This window comes from Chiloscyllium plagiosum, chromosome 19, assembly GCF_004010195.1.
Source record: "Chiloscyllium plagiosum isolate BGI_BamShark_2017 chromosome 19, ASM401019v2, whole genome shotgun sequence".
NCBI lineage: Eukaryota > Metazoa > Chordata > Chondrichthyes > Orectolobiformes > Hemiscylliidae > Chiloscyllium > Chiloscyllium plagiosum.
The window spans coordinates 62325000-62343909 of NC_057728.1; the positions used below are offsets into that span (position 1 = coordinate 62325000).

Consider the following 18910-nt stretch of genomic DNA (forward strand, 5'->3'; position numbering starts at 1 on the left):
GGCATTGAACAGGTATTTTGTGTCAGTCTTCACAGTGGAGGACATGAATAACATGACAGTAATTGTCAAAGAGACGAAGGTAGGTGAGGATCTGGAAAAAAATCATTGCTACAGAAGAGGTAGTTTTTCTTAGATTAGATTACTTATAGTGTGGAAACAGGCCCTTCGGCCCAACAAGTCCACACCGACCCGCCGAAGCGCAACTCACCCAGACCTATTCCCCTATATTTACCCCTTCACCTAACACTATGGGCAATTTAGCATGGCCAATTCACCTAATCTGCACATTTTTGGACTGTGGGAAGAAACCAGAGCACCCGGAGGAAACCCACGCAGACACGGGGAGAATGTGCAAACTCCACACAGTCGCCTGAGGCGAAAATTGAACCCGGGTCTCTGGCGCTGTGAGGCAGCAGTGCTAGCCACTGTGCAACCGTGCCGCCCTCAAGTTGTTCGTTGAGCTTGAAGGTTCATTTCCAGACGTTTTGTCACCCTACTAGGTAACATCTTCAGTGGGCCTCAGGCAAAGCACTGCTTAAAATTCCTGCTTCCTGTTCATATGTTTGGGTTTCTTTGGGTTGGTGATGTCATTTCCTGTGCTGATGTTATTCCCTGTGGTGAAGTCACTTCCTGATCCTTTTCTCAGGGGGTCATAGATGGGGTCTAACTCGATGTGTTAGACCTACATCTACATCTATACCGTGTATTAAACAAAATGGGTACCCAATGAACACCATTCGCCAATTTCTCAGCAACAAACCCAAACAAGCAGACAAAACATGTTCACAAACTCTAACCACTCTCCTCTACATCAAAGACATCTCAGAAATGACTGCCAGACTACTCAGATCCCTTAGCATCATGGTAGCCCACAAACCCACCAACACACTAAAACAGCAGCTAATGAACTTGAAAGACCCTATACAGACAACAAGCAAACCTAATGTCAATTACAAATATAGTGCAAGGACTACATTGGACAAACAGGCAGAAAACTAGCCACCAGGATACATGAACAACAACTAGCCACAAAAAGAGATGACCCTCTCTCATTAGTATCCTCAAATATGGATGAGGAAGGTCACGACTTTGACTGGAACAACACATCTATCCTAGGACAAGCCAAACAAAGACATGCACGAGAATTCCTGGAAGCATGGCATTCCAACCAGAACTCTATCAACAAACACATCAAGTTAGACCCCATCTACCATCCCCTGAGAAAAGGAACAGGAAGTGACTTCACCACAGGAAACGACATCACCACAGGAAATAATATCACCAACCCAAAGAAACCCAAACCTATAAATAGAAAGCAGGAATTTTCGACATTGCTTAGCCTGAGGCCCACTGAAGATGTTACCTAGTATGGTGAATAAACATCTGGAAATGAACCTTTAAGCTCAGCGAGCAAACCTCAACCTGAGCTACAAATTTTCTCAAAACTCACTAGGAAGAGGTAGTGTTGGGCAAGCTGATGGAACTAAGGGTAGACAAGCCTCCTGGCCCTGATAGAATCCATCCCAGGGTACTAAAAGAGATGGCAGGAGAAATAACAGGTGCACTGGTAGTAATTTTCCAAAATTGGCTGGACTCTGGGGCAGTTCCAGCAGATTGGAAAGCAGCAAAAGTGATGCCACTATTTAAAAAGGGAGGTAGACAAAAGATGAGGAATGATAGACCGGTTAGCTTAACCTCTAGGGGGGGGAAGACACTTGAGTCTATTATCAAGCAAGAAATAGCAAGGCATCGTGATAGAAATTGTCCCTTTGGGCAGACGCAGCATGGATTCATAAAGGGCAGGTCATGCTTAACTAATCTTTTGGAATTCTATGAAGATATTATGAGCAAGGTGAACAACAGGGACCCAGTAGATGTGGTATACCAAGACTTTCAAAAGGCCTTCGACAAGGTGTCACACAAGAGACTGCTACATACGAAAAGGATGTATAGCCTTAGGGGTAAAGTATTGTCTTGGATAGAGGATTGATTAACTAACAGGAGACAAAAATTGGAGATAAATGAGTGCCGTTGTGGTTGGTAATCAGTGACTAGTGGTGTGCCTCAGGGATCGGTGCTGGGACTGCAATTATTTACAATTTATCTTTTGAGTTGGGGACCATGTATAGTGTGTCAAAGTTTGCAGATGACAATCCGATGAGTGGCAGAGCAAAGTGTGCAGAGGACTGTGAAACTTTGCAAAGGAACATAGATACTTTAAGTGAGTGGGCAAAGGTCTGGCAAATGGAATACAATGTTAGTAAATGTGAAGTCATCCATTTCTGTAGGAGTAACAGTAAAAAAGATTATTACTTGAATGGTAAAATGTTGCAGCATGCTGCTATGCAGTGGGACCTGGGTATCATTGTGCATGAATCACAGAGGGTTGGTCTGCAGGTACAAGTGGTAATTAGGAAGGCAAATGGAATTTTGTCCTTCATTGCTAAAGGCATTGAGTTTAAAAGCAGGGAGGAAGTGCTGCAGCTGTACAGGGTGCTGGTGAGGCCACACCTGGAGTACTTTGTGCAATTTTGGTCTCCTTACTTGAGGAAGGATATACCGGCACTTGAGGGGGTGCAAAGGAGGTTCACCACGTTGATTCTGGAGTTGAGGGGCTTGGCGTAAGAGGAGACACTGAGTAGACTGGGATTATATTCATTGGCATTTAGAAGAATGAGGGGAGATCTTACAGAAACTTATAAAATTATGAAGGAAATAGATAAGATAGATGTGGAGAGGATGTTTCCACTGGTAGGTGAAACTAGGTCAAGAGGGCATAGCCTCAACATTAAGGGAAGTAGATTTCATACTGAATTGAGAAGGAACCTCTTCACCCAGAGGGTTGTGAATCAATGGAATTCCCTGCTCAGTGAAGTAGTTGGCGCTATTTCAGTAAATGTTTTTAAAGCTAAGACAGTTTTTTTTTCGGACATTGAAGGAATTAAGGGATACGGTGAGAGGGTGAGTAAGTGGAGCTGAGTCCGTGAAAAGATCAGCCATGATCTTATTGAATGGCAGAGCAGGCTCAAGGGGCCAGATGGCCTACTCCTGCTCCTGGGTCTTACACTCTTATGTCCTCAAAAGTTAATGGATACAGATTCTTTAAATAGATTCTTGGTGTTTAAGGGATGAAAGATGATCGGGGATATGCGGGAATGTAGAGTTGAGATGATCGGGAATATGCGGGAATGTAGAGTTGAGATGATCGGGGATATGCGGGAATGTAGAGTTGAGGTGATCGGGTATATGCGGGAATGTAGAGTTGAGATGATCGGGGATATGCGGGAATGTAGAGTTGAGGTGATCGGGGATATGCGGGAATGTAGAGTTGAGATGATCGGGGATATGCGGGAATGTAGAGTTGAGGTGATCGGGGATATGCGGGAATGTAGAGTTGAGGTTAAAAATCTGATCAGCCATGATCTTATTGAATGAGAGAGCAGGCTCAAAGGGCTGAGTGGCCTCCTTTTATTCCTTCATTGTATGTTCACAGGAGGGAAGCATTGTGCCCATCGAGACAGCTCGTTGAGAAAGCTCTACAATTCAATTAATTGTTTTCGCATTTCCCTGCAATTTCCTTTTCAAGCATTATCTAATTCCTTAATTTATCTGCTTCAATCACTCTTCCTTGGTCTGCTTTCCAAATTTTTACAATTAGCTCCATAAAAATATTTCTCATCTCCCCTTCTGGGAATTATTGTGAATCCATCCCCTCTGGTTTTCCCCGAAACCTTGATTATCCGAAGGACACAGGCGGACAGTATTTCATTCGGATAATCAAATGCTGGATAACATTGTTAGCCAAGTATCGAGACCTTGTGATCTTGTCCGGATAATCCAAAATTTGGTTAATCAAATGCCGGATAATCAAGGTTCCTCTGTAAACTGTCCTGTCAATGGAAATATTTTCTTCTAATTGACTTATTCAAAACCCTTCCTAATTTTGAATATTCTTTTCCTTTAGCACTTGTTCTGTCTCAGGGCTTTTTAAAACATGATTTTTTTTTTGAGCACCAGTGACCTGTGTTCGATTCAAGCCTTGGGCGACAATCTGTGTGGAGTTTGCACATTTGACCCCTGTCCACATGGGTTTCCTCTGGGTGCTCCCACAATCCAAAGATGTGCAGGCTAGGGTGGATTGGCCATAGTATTCAGGGATGTGCAGTTAAGGTGGATTGGCCATGCTAAATTGCCCATAGTATCCAGAGATATGCAGAGTCGCTGGAATAGGGTGCTTCCACACTGTAGGGATTCTCTGATTAAGCCAGATGCTCTCATTCAGAGATTTGTAAAAATATTCTAAGAGCCTCACCAAAGTTTGTGAATGTGTAGAAAGCAGCCTTACACATTCTGTCAATTTTTTTTTCTCTCATGAATTGGTAAACTTGCTCGAGCGTTACAACCATTCACTGCAGCATTCAGTTTCACCACTCATCTAGGCTCATGAGAGCAATGGTACAACACCTACCCAATCATCAATCTGATGTCCACCACCCGCAACAACTTCCACATAAATAATAAATATTTTTCTTTCATGGTGGAGCTAATTTCATACAGAAAGAGGGTGAGCTTGATCAATTCTTGATCTGTATCTTGACTGTCAATTCAAGAAGCAGTCATTTCAATTCATCTGTCACCAAACACATTCGGTGCTCAGTTCAGCTGACAAAATTTTCCCACCACGTCATACAATTATACATTCAGAGTCTACTTCAGGACATGAGTATGTAATCTAGGCTGATATTGGCCTGGGGGTATCCTGTATTATAGGGGAAACAAGGATTACGGGGACAGCAGCAAGGAGCCAAACACAAGGTTTTCTTGAGGGAGCAGAACAAACTTATTACCTGTTAAACCCAAGAGAAATAATGTACACACCACGTAAAGCAAACAGTCACTTAGACCCTCACGTTTGCACACATACACATAAAGTTAAAGGTGATTGTATCCAGTACAAAGGGAAATTAAAGAATGTATAGTTTAGAAACATGAAACAGAGGTAGATTTACTGCTTTCTTGGCTGTAGTCAGCGTTAGAAAATGTTACAATTATTTTAAAGTTCTCAGCTCATCAATGGTCTTTCTTTCTGGTTGTTTCCCTAGGAACCTGGCCACATTCTTTGAGTAAGAGAGAGAGAGAAATAGAGAAATCAGCTTTTCTTTTAGTAAGCTTTTGAAGCTCTCAGAACCTCCTTTGAAATACTGGTTCCAGTCTGCTTTTTTGATTGTTCCTCTATGACAGCCACAATGTTAGTGTCCAGTACTTCACATTCATTAATGAGTCCTTGATTCCATAATCTATACAAACACTGAAACCTGTTATGAGATATCTCTCTTCACACACCTGACATTCCATTTGTTACCTTATTTCCACCTTGAAGTGTGCTTTATATTTTAAACAGTTTGCTTTGTCCCAATTCAACTTGCAAGATTCAACCAATGGAACGTTTTGAGAACCATATCTTCAAAAGTGCCAGAGTAGAGACTTGTGACTCCTTTCCATCTCCTTTGATGATAAAATTATTTGTGAGGCTTGCACTCTCCCATTCAACAATAAATTCACTCTGTAAGTGAGATTAAGTCCAAGGGAGTAACGACTGTAGTATTACTCAACACCCTAAGGGAATGTATGCATGATAATTCTCAAGTTTTAGTAGAGTCATAGAGTCATAGAGATTTACAGCACATAAACAGATCCTTCAGTCCAACTCATCCATGCCGATCAGATATCCCAACCCAAATTAGGCCCACCTGACAGCGGTTGGTCCATACCATCCAAATCCTTTCTATTCATATACCCATCCAGATGCCTTTTAAATGTTGCAATTGTACTAGTCTCCACCACTTCCTCTGGCAGCCCATTCCACTCACGCACCACCCTCTGCATGAAAATGTTGCCCCTATGTCTCTTTTATATCTTTCCCCTCTCACCCTAAACCTATGCCCTCTAGTTATGGACTCCCCCACCCCAGAGAAAAGATGTTGTCTATTTACCCTATCCATGCCCCTCATGATTTTATAAACCTCCAAAAGGTCACCCCTCAGTGTCCGATGCTCCAGGGAAAGCAGCCCCAGCCTGTTTAGCCTCTTCCTGTAGCTCAAATCTTCCAACCTTAGCAACATCCTTGTAAATCTTTTCTGAACCTTTTGAAGTTTTGCAATATCTTTCCAATAGGAAGGAGACCAGAGTTGCATGCAATATTCCAAAAGTGGCCGAACCAATGTTCTGTACAGCCACATAAGACAATATTGTTTTAAATACTTTATCAGCTTTAATTCAATGCAAGAATAACTTGCTTCCACTTTTAGCTGTTATGGAGACTTAGAACTATAGAATTTTACAGTGCAGAACAAAGCCATTTAGCCCATCGTGTCTGTACTGGCTCCCAAAAGAGCTACCCAGCTAGTCCCACAATCCAAATCTATCAAGACTTGAAGATTATCATTGATGTATTCTGGAAGAATGTTCATGCAAAAAGGTTCACAATTCTATGTCAAATTTATCTGATGAATAGAGTATCCTTTTTTTTAGCCAAATCCATGTCCTAACAATTACTCTTAAAAGAAAAATTGTGAACTAACAGAAGTTTCAGTGGGATACAATGCAATGTATATTCCTATTAGAGCTTCACAGCAATTTAAAAGCTACAACGAGTCAAAATACAAAATTAAAAATTTTTGATCATTTATTTCATGCATACAAAAAATAATTTCCCTGAAAAGTTTAGATTTAGGTGGGGTTTTTTTCACCACTGAGATTATTGATCATTTTTTTCCTACTGAATGGATTTACTGCCATCTTTTAAAAAAGGTTTGAGTATGGTCACAGAATTTGTTTTACAAACAGAATGAAATATTTTGGCTTCCTACACATCGTGAGCAGTCCATCCAGTGTCTTCTTATGCCACAGTATGCCAGCCCAGATGTGACGCATCTTATTGGCAGCTCCGGCTGGTATGATGTATTTGCTTGTCCTCTTAATGTACTGATTGCTCAAGGCAGTTCATTCTCTAGACTTTCCCTGTCTCTCACTTGGGCAATTTTCCAAGCTTTAGAAAATACATTCCCCTGATAATAAAACTAAGACTGGAAACATGGCATATGAAAGAAGAAATCACATGATTTTCCCAGTGTTGTCGCTGATGATACATGATATTGGTGTGTTTTTATCTAAATCTCCTGTTCTCTTGGGCTGTCTACACATTGTGGTCATGGAGGAACGCATGTTCTCTCCTGGTCTCTGCTGATAATTGTCATTAGAGAAAATACTTTCCCTTCCCCCTGTCTTCCCTCCTCTGTGAGGCTTCTCATACCAGTGGAGTTGGGATTAAGATTTCAGTAGCACAAATCAATATATCCAATATATCCTTGCTCCAAACGCTGCTTAACCAGTTGACTTCATGAAATATGGAAACAATGTGGCTTAGAAGGTGAGGTCACTAACAACTATCACTCAAATTTCTTTTTGATTCTTCATGTCCAAAGTCTATTTGCGGGTCAGTTATTGGGACATAGGATCATAGGGTCATAGAGATGTACAGCAGAGAAACAGACCATTTGGCCCAACTCGTCCATGCTGACCAGATACCCTAACCTAATCAAGTCACATTTGCCAGCACTTTGCCCATATCCCTTTAAACCCTTCCTATTCATGTACCCATCCAGATGCCTTTGAAATGTTGTGATTTTATCAGCCTCCACCAGTTCCTCTGGCAGCTCATTCCATACATGCACCACCCTCTACATGAAAATGTTGTCCCTTAGGTCTGTCTCAAATCTTTCCCTTCTTACCTTAAATCTATGCCCTCTAGTTCTGGACTCCCCCACCCTAAGGAAAAGATCTTGTCTATTTACCCTACACATGCCCATCATGATTTTATAAACCTCTGTAAGGACATCCCTCAGCCTCAGATGCTCCAGGGAAAACAACCCCAGCCTATTCAGCCTCTCCCTACAGCTCAAACCCTCCAACCCTGGCAACATCCTTGTAAATCTTTTCTGAATCCTTTCAAGTTTCACAACATCCTTCGGGTAGTTGTATGACACTATGATATAAATTCTGTGTCCTATGATCCTGCTCCACTAGCTACCTGATGAAGGAGCAGCGCTGTGAAAGTTGGTGCTTCCGAATAAACCTGTTGGACTATAACCTGGTGTTGTCTGACTATTAACTTTGTCCACCCTAGTCCAATACCAGCTGCTCCACATCATGGCTTCCAGTAGGAGGGAGAATTCTTCATAAAAACGTCCAGTAAGTCTTCACACACTTGTTTCTCAGTCAACAATTTAGTATCTTTCTCTTAACAAAATAAATGGATTACTAGTCCAGTGATGGTAATGCTAAGACACTATCTTCCCCTCCATCTTGTCACCAAATACGGTGCCAATAATGGAATAGAATAACATGTGGCACTGCACAGCTATGTTGCAAAGTTAAATGATGTCGAGGCGCTGGTGTTTACTGGGGTGGACAAAGTTAAAAATTACACAGCACCAAGTTATAGTCCCCCAAAAGCTAGTACTTCCAAATAGACCTGTTGGACTATAACCTTGTGTTGTGTGATTTTTAGTAAAGCATGAAAATGTGAGATCAAATCAGGATATACTAGGGAGGTTTGGTGGTGGTATTGGGGATGATAATGTCACTGAATTCCTCATCAAGCACCTCAGGTTGATATTATTAGACATGGGTTTGAATCTCTCCATGATAGATGGTCAAATTCAATAAAGTGAGATCCATTGTCATAAAAACCCATTTGGTTCAATAATGTCTTTTGGAGAAGGTAATTCAGACCCTGTCTGAGCCTGCTTGGGACCAGCAACAGTGTGGTTGACTCGTATTTGCCTCTGTACCATTAATGATGGGCAAAAACATGACCTTGCCATGACACTGATATCTCGAAGGAGGATATTTTGTCCACATGACTGAAAGCTTGGTCAAAGAGAAAGGTTCTAAAAAGCATTGTACAGAAAGAATGACAAATAGAGAATTGAAAGGTTTAGGAAAGGAATTCCAGATCCTTGACTGAAGTAATTGAAAGTGTGACCACCAATGGTAGAGCGATTAAAATCAGAGATGCGAGAGACTAGAGTTAGAGGAGAGCCAATATATTACAGGGCTGTGGGGCTGGGAGAGATTACAAAAAAGGGAAAAACAAAGCTATACAGGGATTTGAAAATAGGAATAAGAATTTAAAATAACACCATGACTTAAATGGAAGCCAGAGGTGAAAGGTAAACAGGATTTCATTTTTACAAGTAAGAATGCGATTTGTTGAGTTTTGTCTGTGGCTGACAGAATGTGGAAGGACAGCTGTGAGTATACTGGAGTAGTCAAGCCCTGAAATAACAAAGACTTGGATGGTGGCTTCAGCAGCAGAGGAGTTAAAGTAGGGCAGAAGCAGGTGATATTATAAGGTACAAATAAGTAGACTTGGTGTTGAACAGTAATAGGGCCAGATGTACATTTTGGAATCACATACAACCCTAAGGTTATGAGCAGCTGAGTGCAGCCTCAGAATATTACAAGGGATTTGAATGCCAGTGGCTAGGCAACAGTGTTTGTAACAGGGATGGAAGAAATGACTTCAGTCTTCCCAATATTTAATTGGAATAAGTTCCTACTCAGCCACCATGGGATGTCAGGCAAGCAATTGATCATTTCAAGGCAGTGTAGGAGGAGAGAGAGATTATAGATCTGGGTGTTTTTCATTCTGTGAAAAATCAGATAATTTTGCTGAAGCGAACCATGTAACTGAGAAATCATTGAAGGAATCAGATTTGGAAGACATCAAAGACAATAGTGCAGCAAGAGAAGCATTTGGCTAAAGTCAGAGGTACAAAGATGGAAATGGGTCATTAAAATTTCACTCAACATGACAATAGTGGAGAGGTGTTGGTGGAAGCATGAGTTGTGTGGATAACCTGCAGAAACTCCAACATCTCTCTTCCATTTTCTAACTTATGGAAAATCCCAACTTGTATGTACCTATTCAGAGCCAGATCCTCTCGAGCAATAGCTTCACATCCTACCCTATAAGACCATAAGACATAGGAGCAGAAATTCAGCCATTCAGCCCATCCAGTCTGATCTGCCATTCAATCACAGCTGAAACATTTTTCAACCCCATTCTCCAGCTTTCTTCCCGTAACCCTTAATTTCCTTGATACTCAAGAACCTATTTATCTCAGTCTTAAATATACTCAATGACCTGGCCTTCACAGCTTTCTGTGGCATTGAGTTCCATAGATTCACCACTCTCTGGCTGAAGAACTTGCTCCTTATCTCCATCGTAAAAGGTCTTCCCTTTATTCTCAGGCTGTGACTTTGGGTCCTAGTCTCTCCTACCAATGGAAACATTTTCACGCCGTCCACTCTGTCCAGCTCATTCGGTATTCTGTATGTTTCAGTTAGATCCCCCCCATCCTTCTAAACATCATCAAGTATAGACCCAAAGTTCTCAAATATTCCTCATATGTTAAGCTTTTCATTCCTGGGACCACACTCATGAACCTCCTCTGAATCCACTCCAGGGCCAGTCCATCCTTCCTGAGATATGGGGCCCAAAAGTGCACACAATATTCCAAATGTGGTCTGACCAAAGCCTTGTAGAGCCTCAGAAGTACATCCTGCTTTTATGTTCAAGTCCTCGCAAAATAAATGCCATCATTGCATTTGCCTTCCTAACTAATGCCTTAACCTGCAAGTTTATCTTCAGAGAATCCTGGACTAGAGCTCCCTAGTCTCTTGGCATTTCAGACTTCTGAATTTCCTCCCCATTTCGAAAATAGTCCCTGCCTCTATTCTTCCAACCAAAGTGCATGACCTCACACTTTCCCACATTGTGCTCCATCTGCCACTTCTTAGCCCACTCTCCTAACTTGCCCAAATCCTTCTGCAGTCTCCTTGCCTCCTCAATGCTACCTGTCCCTCTTCCTATCTTTGTATCATCTGCAAACCTAGCCAGAATGCCCTCAGTTCCTTCATCTAGATCATTAATGTATAAAGTGAAAGGTTGTGGTTCCAACACTGAGCCTTGCGGACACCACTTGTTACTGGCTACCATCCTGAGAAGGACCCTTTTACCCCCACTCTCTGCTTTCTGCCAGACAGCCAAGCTCTATCCATGCTGGCACCTTGCCTGTAATCTTACTCAGGAACCTCCTGTACGACACCTTGTCAAAGGCCTTCTTGAAGTCCAAGTAGATAACATTCATTGGTTCTCCTTGATCTAACCTCCTCATTACTTCTTCAAAGAATTGCAGACAATTTGTCAGGCATGACCTCCCCTTGATGAAACCATGCTGACTTTGTCCTATTTACCATAATCTCCCAAGTATTCAGAAATCTCATCCTTCACAATGGATTCCAGGATCTTACCCATGACCGAGGTTAGGCTAATGAGTCTGCAATTTTCCATCTTTTGCCTTGCTCGCTTTTGAAACAGGGGTGTTATGTTAGCGATTTTCCAGTCCTCTGGGAACCTTCTTGATTCTAGCGATTCCTGGAAGATCACCACTAACACCTCTACTATCTCTTCAAATATCTCCCTTCGAGCTCCGCCTGAAAAGTCCTCATAGCTCCATTCTTCATCACCCTTCTCTTCTTTCACAACTACTTCCTGTTTCTTCGCAAGTTTGCACCTGTATGTTAACCACATTCAACTCTATCTGCTTAGCATCTGCCTGGGCCTTTCCATTGCCATAATGCTATCATTCTACTTAGCAATATTCAGTCTCTGATAAACCACTATTTCCTTCAGCTAACCACTGAGAAGCCTGAAGCTATTGTTTTTGGCTTCCAATATAAATTCCGTTGTTATTCCTGTTCACTGTGACAGGCTCTTTGTGAAACCAATGTTCTATTTGACCATGTAATTTCACCAGATTCATCCCTGGGCTGGTTGAAGTCAGATATGATATTGAGGAGAGTGGACTTTATTCTCTAGAGGTTCAAAGAATAAGAATAATCGCATCAAAGCTTCTACGTGGGGTGGATCTAGATAGATTGTCTCCCCTGGAAAGACAGGAAAAGGAGTCAGAATAAGGGGCAGCTATTGAAGTCAGAGATGAGGAGAAATTTCTTCGCTGAGAGGCTGTGGTATCTTTGGAGTTCTCAGGGCTGTGAAAGCTCAGTTATCGAGCACGTCCAAGACAGCAATTGACAGATTTTGGGATATTAACAACATCAAGAGATATCGGGATAGCATAGGAAACTGTCATTGAGTTAGGTGGTCCTCTATACTGTATGTGAATGGCAGAGCAGACTCAATAGGCAGATTCTACCTTCCTGAGCCACGCTTTTAACAGGGGGGACTTGGTTAGCTCAGTTAGCTGGACTGCTGGGTTATGAAAGTTGAATGATGCTAATACTCTGGGTTCAATTCCTAGGATGATCCTGCCTTCTCAGCCTCACACCTTGCCTAAGGTAGCTCTTAAGTTAAACTCACCAGCAGTTATCTAATGAAAGAGCAACACTGCGGTGACTTTACCTGACCCTTTTTAACTTCATATCATTGACATTTGTTTTGATATTTTTGTTGCATTTGCCTCAGCTTAATCTGCTGACAACGAAAACAACGACTTGCCAACTGCAGCCTTGACTATTCAAATGCTGTCCTAATACTCTCCACTTACCCTCCATAGTAAACTACAACAGATCCAAAACTTAACTTGTGGTATCCTTTCATGCAACAAGTTTTATTTGCCCATCACCTCTGTATTCTTTGACAATGACAAAAAGTCTGGCGCTGTAAAAGCACAGCCGGCCAGGCAGCATCCGAGGAGCAGGAGAGTTGACATTTCAAGCATAAGCTCTTCATCAGGAATGTGGGGTCAGGAATTCCTGATGAAGAGCTTATGCTCAAAACGTCAACTGCCCTGCTCCTCGGATGCTGCCTGACTGGCTGTGCTTTTCCAGTGCCACACTTTTTGGCTCGGATCTCCAGCATCTGCAGTCCTCACTTTCTCCTATTCTTTGATAATGTTGACTTGATTTCTGATCCCCAGTATCTCTGTCAGCTCATCAATTAAATCTAGACCCATGAGTAGCCCCAGTCCTTTGTATCTTGTCTATTAGTCCCCCTGCTGGGACTAACCTCCTCACCCCTTCTGTTTTCTTCCTCAAAACCCATTTCTTTGACAACATTTTGAGTCATGCAAGCTATTCCTTCCTCTTTTTGTCTGAGCAATATTCCTTATACCTACAACAAATTTTGAGATGTTTCTGCTTTGCCGATCCAATTTCTTTTCCTCTTATATTCTTGTTAGATTTTGGATACAAAGGGAATTATGGGTGATTGGTATAGTGCAGGAGAAGTATAATAGAGGTAGAAAAGTCAGTCACGATCATATCTAACGACAGACCAAGTATGAAGGGTAAAATGGACTACTGCTGACTCAAAACTAATGTTCCTATATAAATGCAAATTAAAGTGATGTAGAAGACCTAGGAAAAAGCTGTTCTAACATTAAGTTTTCAGATATAAATGTATAAAGGAATATTGGGTGTAAATGAATAATATAAAAGCATTGTCAAACGTACCTCTAGGAACAGCAAAGCTTTTCTTTTTTTAGAAAAAAAATCAGATTGGCAAACAAAATCATTGCTATAAAGTCCGCATTCAGATCTGGTGCATTTTATCATTTTTCCCAGTACATTTTGCAAGTGTTTCAAACTTTGAATCTGAGTAAACAAAATTAATACAAAATTATAGAATTAGGGTAAATCGATTTCTTTGACTTAATTGACACAAGCAGAAAGTAAACTTTGATCTTCTAACACAGTACAAAGTGATGTGGTTAAGGAAGGTTTGCAGTGTCAGGTGAATTGCTGCTCCCCTTTGAGCCACTGGTCATATACCACTGAATAGCCATTGAAATCATATGAGACATTCATTGAATTATACTTCAATCAAATGTGTTTATCATGTTATGACAGCAAATCATAGATTGTACATTCTTTTATGAGTCTGTCAGCTTGTCTGTGAGTGCTGTATGACAAATTGGACAAGTGAAAGAGTTTCATAAGAAATGATGTCACACATGCATTGAAAAATGCATTTGTAATCATGCTTTAAGGAAGATAAATGAAAGGAGCAGATAAAATATTGACAGTGAGTGTTCTGCACTTGTACAGTTTTACCCTTGTGATTTATTTTCTTTTATAAAAAAATTGAAAAACGTATATTAAACAATTATAAGTTATCTTGAAAGTGGCACTTTTAAATTATGCCTTTCAATTTTGGATGTGCATTGAAATGAGACAGCATAATGTGCAGTGTGCATTAATGCTCTCCCTTAAATAATGCTGCTTTTAACAAGGACAGTATAGTTCCTGACTTGTTTGCTGTCTCTTTTGCCTTGCCTTTTATAGCCTAATATTTTCCAGGCTGGCATTGCAATAATCTCCATTAGCTTTGGCTATATTTCCCGATGAAACATTGTGGATTGTCCTGGAAAGATTTCACTTGCAGCAATTTTCAAAGATTATTGTCCAAAGCATCTGATTCTGACTCAGGATCAGCCATATTCATAGGAGAGCCCTGAGGAGCATGGGAATTTTCCATCAGAATTTCAAACTTCCTGGGTAATTCTCACATAGGTCCATGCATCAGACTTCAACAGAGTCCCAACACACAGCTTCAGTCATACATCTGGTTTCTTATCATCTTAATAATTGGAATATTTCACTCTAGACTTTTAAAAAGTACATCATTGACTTTCAGCAACACTGAAGGAATGGCAATATATTTCCAAGTCAGGATGGTGCATGATTTGGAGGGAAACTTGCAGGGTTGGTTTTCCTATGTGTCTGCTGCCCTTATCCTTCCAGATGGAAGTGGTTGTGAGCTTGGAAGGTGCTTTCTAAAGATATTTGGTGAATTTCTGCAGTTTATCTCATAGATGGTACACACTGCTACTACTGAGCAATGGTACTGGATGGACTTGATGTTTGTGGATGTGGTGCCAATCAAACAGGGCTGCTTTGTTCTAGATGGTGACGAGCTTCTTGAGTGTTGTTGGAGCTGCTCCCATCAAGGCAAAGTAGTGAGTATTCCATCACATTCCTGACTTGTGCCTTGCAGATAATGAAAAGGCTTTGGGGAGTAAGGAGATAAGTTACTTGTTGCAAGATTCTTCATCATAGAGATGTACAGCATGGAAGCGGACCCTTCGGTCCAACCCGTCCATGCCGACCAGATATCCCAACCCAATCTAGTCCCACCTGCCAGCAGCCGGCCCATATCCCTCCAAACCCTTCCTATTCATTTAAATAATATTCTGCTCCTCTATTCTTCCTGCTGAAGTCCATAACCTCACATTGTATTTCATCTGCCAAGTTGTTGGCTATTTGTGTAACTTGTCTAAATCCCTCTATTCTTGTAGCTAGAGTATTTGTATAGCTAGGAGGAGAAAGTGAGGTCTGCAGATGCTGGAGATCAGAGCTGAAAATGTGTTGCTGGAAAAGCGCAGCAGGTCAGGCAGCATCCAGGGAACAGGAGAATCGACGTTTCAGGCATAAGCCCTTCTCCAGGAAGGATTCCTGAAGAAGGGCTTATGCCCAAAACGTCAATTCTCTTGTTCCCTGGATGCTGCCTGACCTGCTGCGCTTTTCCAGCAACACATTTTCAGCTATTTGTATAGCTAGTATAGTTGGGTTTCTGTTCAGTGTCAACTCCCCAGTGTTTTGATAGTGGGGGATTTAGTGATGGCAACACCATTGAATGTCAATTAGCGATGGTTAGATTGTTTTTTTCTTGGAGATGGTCAATGCTTGGCATTTGTATAGTGCAAATGTTACTTGCCACTGGTCAGCTCAAGCCTGGACTTTATCCAGATCTTGTTGCATTTGGACATGGCTGCGTCAGTATCTGAGGAATCTTCTGTTAGTATTAAAATATTTCTGTTATTACCTGGACATTTATGAAGATATTTAACTTCAAGGTTGCCAATAGGCTCCAGAGGCAACTTCCCTAGATATTTAATTATTTCCAGCTCAAGAACTGTGAAGCTAAGTTGTTAGAAGTACCTTTTTGTAATAACATCAAGTGTAAAATACCTAAAATACAAGATGAAGTTGTAAGCCGATCAAACTGGGCAGGAGGAGTGAAAATCAAAGCAACACATTTGACACTTGTTTCTGGTGTTAAGAAAACACCTGTTTTAAAATAAGCAGCAATGACACCTTCCTAATTAAAGCAACAATCTCGTTAATGTGTGCAAAATTGGGGATCTACCACAAAAATAAGAGTGCAATGCTGCTGCTGATTGATTTAGGTTGTATGCTCTAGAAAGGCAATTCAGTAAAACTTGCTAAATGCCCGGCTAAGACTCTGTAAGGAAAGTGTACAGCATCTGGGAGCATGGTCTGGATTTTAGGTGGGTGGGATAATGTGATTGAAAACGTGGCCTGACTTGCTGCACTCACCTGGAAACGTGCTGCAAATGCCATGATGTTTGCTCCTGTGGGGACCGTATATGTGAGATGTAGTCAGGCCTACTCCTGACTGAGGTAAGGCTGCTTGAGAGGTCTGTCTTGCTTCTCTAGGATTTGGGCCCAGTTGTTTGAGTGCTTGACAACCTAATCCTCATTTCTCACCCCATCATCTTCCCATCCGAGCCACATCCATGACGATTCATGTAGTAAGTAGTGACCCTAAATATAATCCATGCAATCCTGCTATGGCGGAATTTGAATTCAATAGTACTTCTAAAAGTCTGGAATTAAGTGTCTCGTGATGACATTGTCAATTCTCAGGAAAAACCCACCTGGTTCTCTGACGTCATTCAGGAAAGGAAACTGTCATCCTTACCTTGTCCCGCCTACATATGACTCCAGACCATGTGGTTTGTACATAACTGCCCTCGGGGTAATTAAAGTTGGGCAATAAATGCTGAAAATGTGTTGCTGGAAAAGCGCAGCAGGTCAGGCAGTATCCAAGGAACAGGAGAATCGACGTTTCGGGCATAAGCCCTTCTTCAGGAATGAGGAAAGTGTGTCCAGCAGGCTAAGATAAAAAGTAGGGAGGAGGGACTTGGGGGAGGGGCGTTGGAATTGCGAGAGGTGGAGGGAGGTCAAGGGCAGCATCCAAGGAACAGGAGAATCGACGTTTCGGGCATAAATGCTGCCTACCCAGCAACATCCTCATCCTGTGAATGAATAAAGAAAAAAACCCTCTCCATGACTCCTTACAGCGGAATGCTAAATTTATGAATAATTCATGCCCTTCATATTCTCAATGCCAACTTATGCCTCACCAACCATCATATAGTGTCCTTTTATTGTCCATGCGAGCTCAATCACTTTTGCCCCGACTGACTTCACGGGTTACATTCAAATAAAATAAAAGAAAAAGTTCAAATATCTATTAAGCCATTATAACAAACAAAACTCCCATTCATGAGAGTCCATTCAAAACATTTAAATGCTCAAGTACTTCATTCATTATATTAAAAAAAATTGATAATCCTTTAATAATCTCAGCTAGTGCCTTAAAAATCTTGTTGAACTGCCAATCTCCAACTCAGATAAATTGTAGAAAGCAACTAAGCATTCATTGTAACATTAGGTCATTACTCCAAGAGGATAACTATGAAAAGCTGTTATAATTGCTGGATCAGGTTTTCTTTTTAGCCCTCACTGACACAGGCTGCCTTTTTCCCATTCTGAAGCTGGGGTTTTAAATAACTTAACTGTTTGACAATTTTACACTCCTCATGAACACTTTTCTCCATGCTCCTCCACCCCACAGACTGTCTAAAACAGCTGGTTAGAAGTGATGGTACAGTTGAACGATATTAAAATTCAAAAAGGAAGACATAAACCAATGTGTTTGACTGAACAAATGTATTAATTATGAAAACTCATTGTTTATTAAAATCATTTGGGATTTTCATGACTTGATTCCACGTAGGTGCCAACGTGCATGCTTAATTGTTTGCATTGTAATTTTAGGTTTGTAATTTAATTAGAAAGCTAATTCCATGTCCTTACATACACAAATGCCTTAATGGATGAATCAATCTGTTGTTTGTTGTGAGATTAATTTCTGGAAATGTCAAGCTAAAAATTGTTTTATGTCTTTGCCAGCATTCTGTGAGGATGGCTGCAAGAATGGAGGCACTTGCATCGCTCCCAAGTTTTGCGCATGTCCCCAGGGATTCACAGGGCGACTTTGCGAAACAGGTAAGCACAGGAGCTGCTTATGCAGTAATTCCAAGATGTTCTATGTATTGCCATGGAAGTTCTTTTACTCCAAAGAATTAAATAGTAAACAAAAAAAAACCCAAAGAACAGCAGACGCTGGAAATCAGAAACACAAACAGAAACTGCTTGAAAAACTCATCAGGTCTGGCAGCACCGGTGGAGAGGAAGCAGAGTTAATGTTTCAGGTACAGTGACCCTTCTTCAGAACTGAAGGTAGCTAGGAAAAGGTTGGTATGTCTGCAAAAGATGGTGTGGGAAAGGGGGAAGGAGTAAACGACAGGTGGAGATGGAGCTCAGAGAGAAAAACAGCTGAGCAGACACGGAGTGGGTAATGGTCAGCCTGCGGGAAGCAATAGCTGCTAATGGGGACTATTTGTGGCTGAAAATTGGTTGTTTGTGGTAGCCGCCCATATGATGACAAGGCCTGGTGTGTGGTAAGGACGTGGGAGAAGATATTCAGGCCCTAAAGTTATTGAACTTGATATTGAATCTAGAAGACTGTAGACTTCCCAAGTGAAAAATGAGGTGCTGTTCTTCCAGGTTGCACTGAGCTTCACTGGAGCACTGCAGCATTCCTGAGACAGAAATATTGGCCAGGGAACAGGATGGGGTGTTAAAATGACAAGAAACTGGAAGCGGGCAGTTGCAAGTGGTGTACATGTCCCACCTCTCCAAGTTTGCATGTTATATATTCCTACAGAGT

At 41.4% G+C, this 18910-nt stretch overlaps 1 protein-coding gene across 1 annotated transcript in view; it reads left to right on the plus strand.

Annotated features, from left to right (window-relative positions):
• The window catches only part of LOC122559324 (protein kinase C-binding protein NELL2-like), a 339041-nt gene that overhangs the window by 221497 nt on the left and 98634 nt on the right, over window positions 1–18910 (plus strand). The window contains exon 15 of the mRNA XM_043708693.1: window positions 18091–18186. Coding sequence (XP_043564628.1) covers window positions 18091–18186 — 96 coding nt within the window. The remainder of the gene's footprint in view (window positions 1–18090; window positions 18187–18910) is intronic.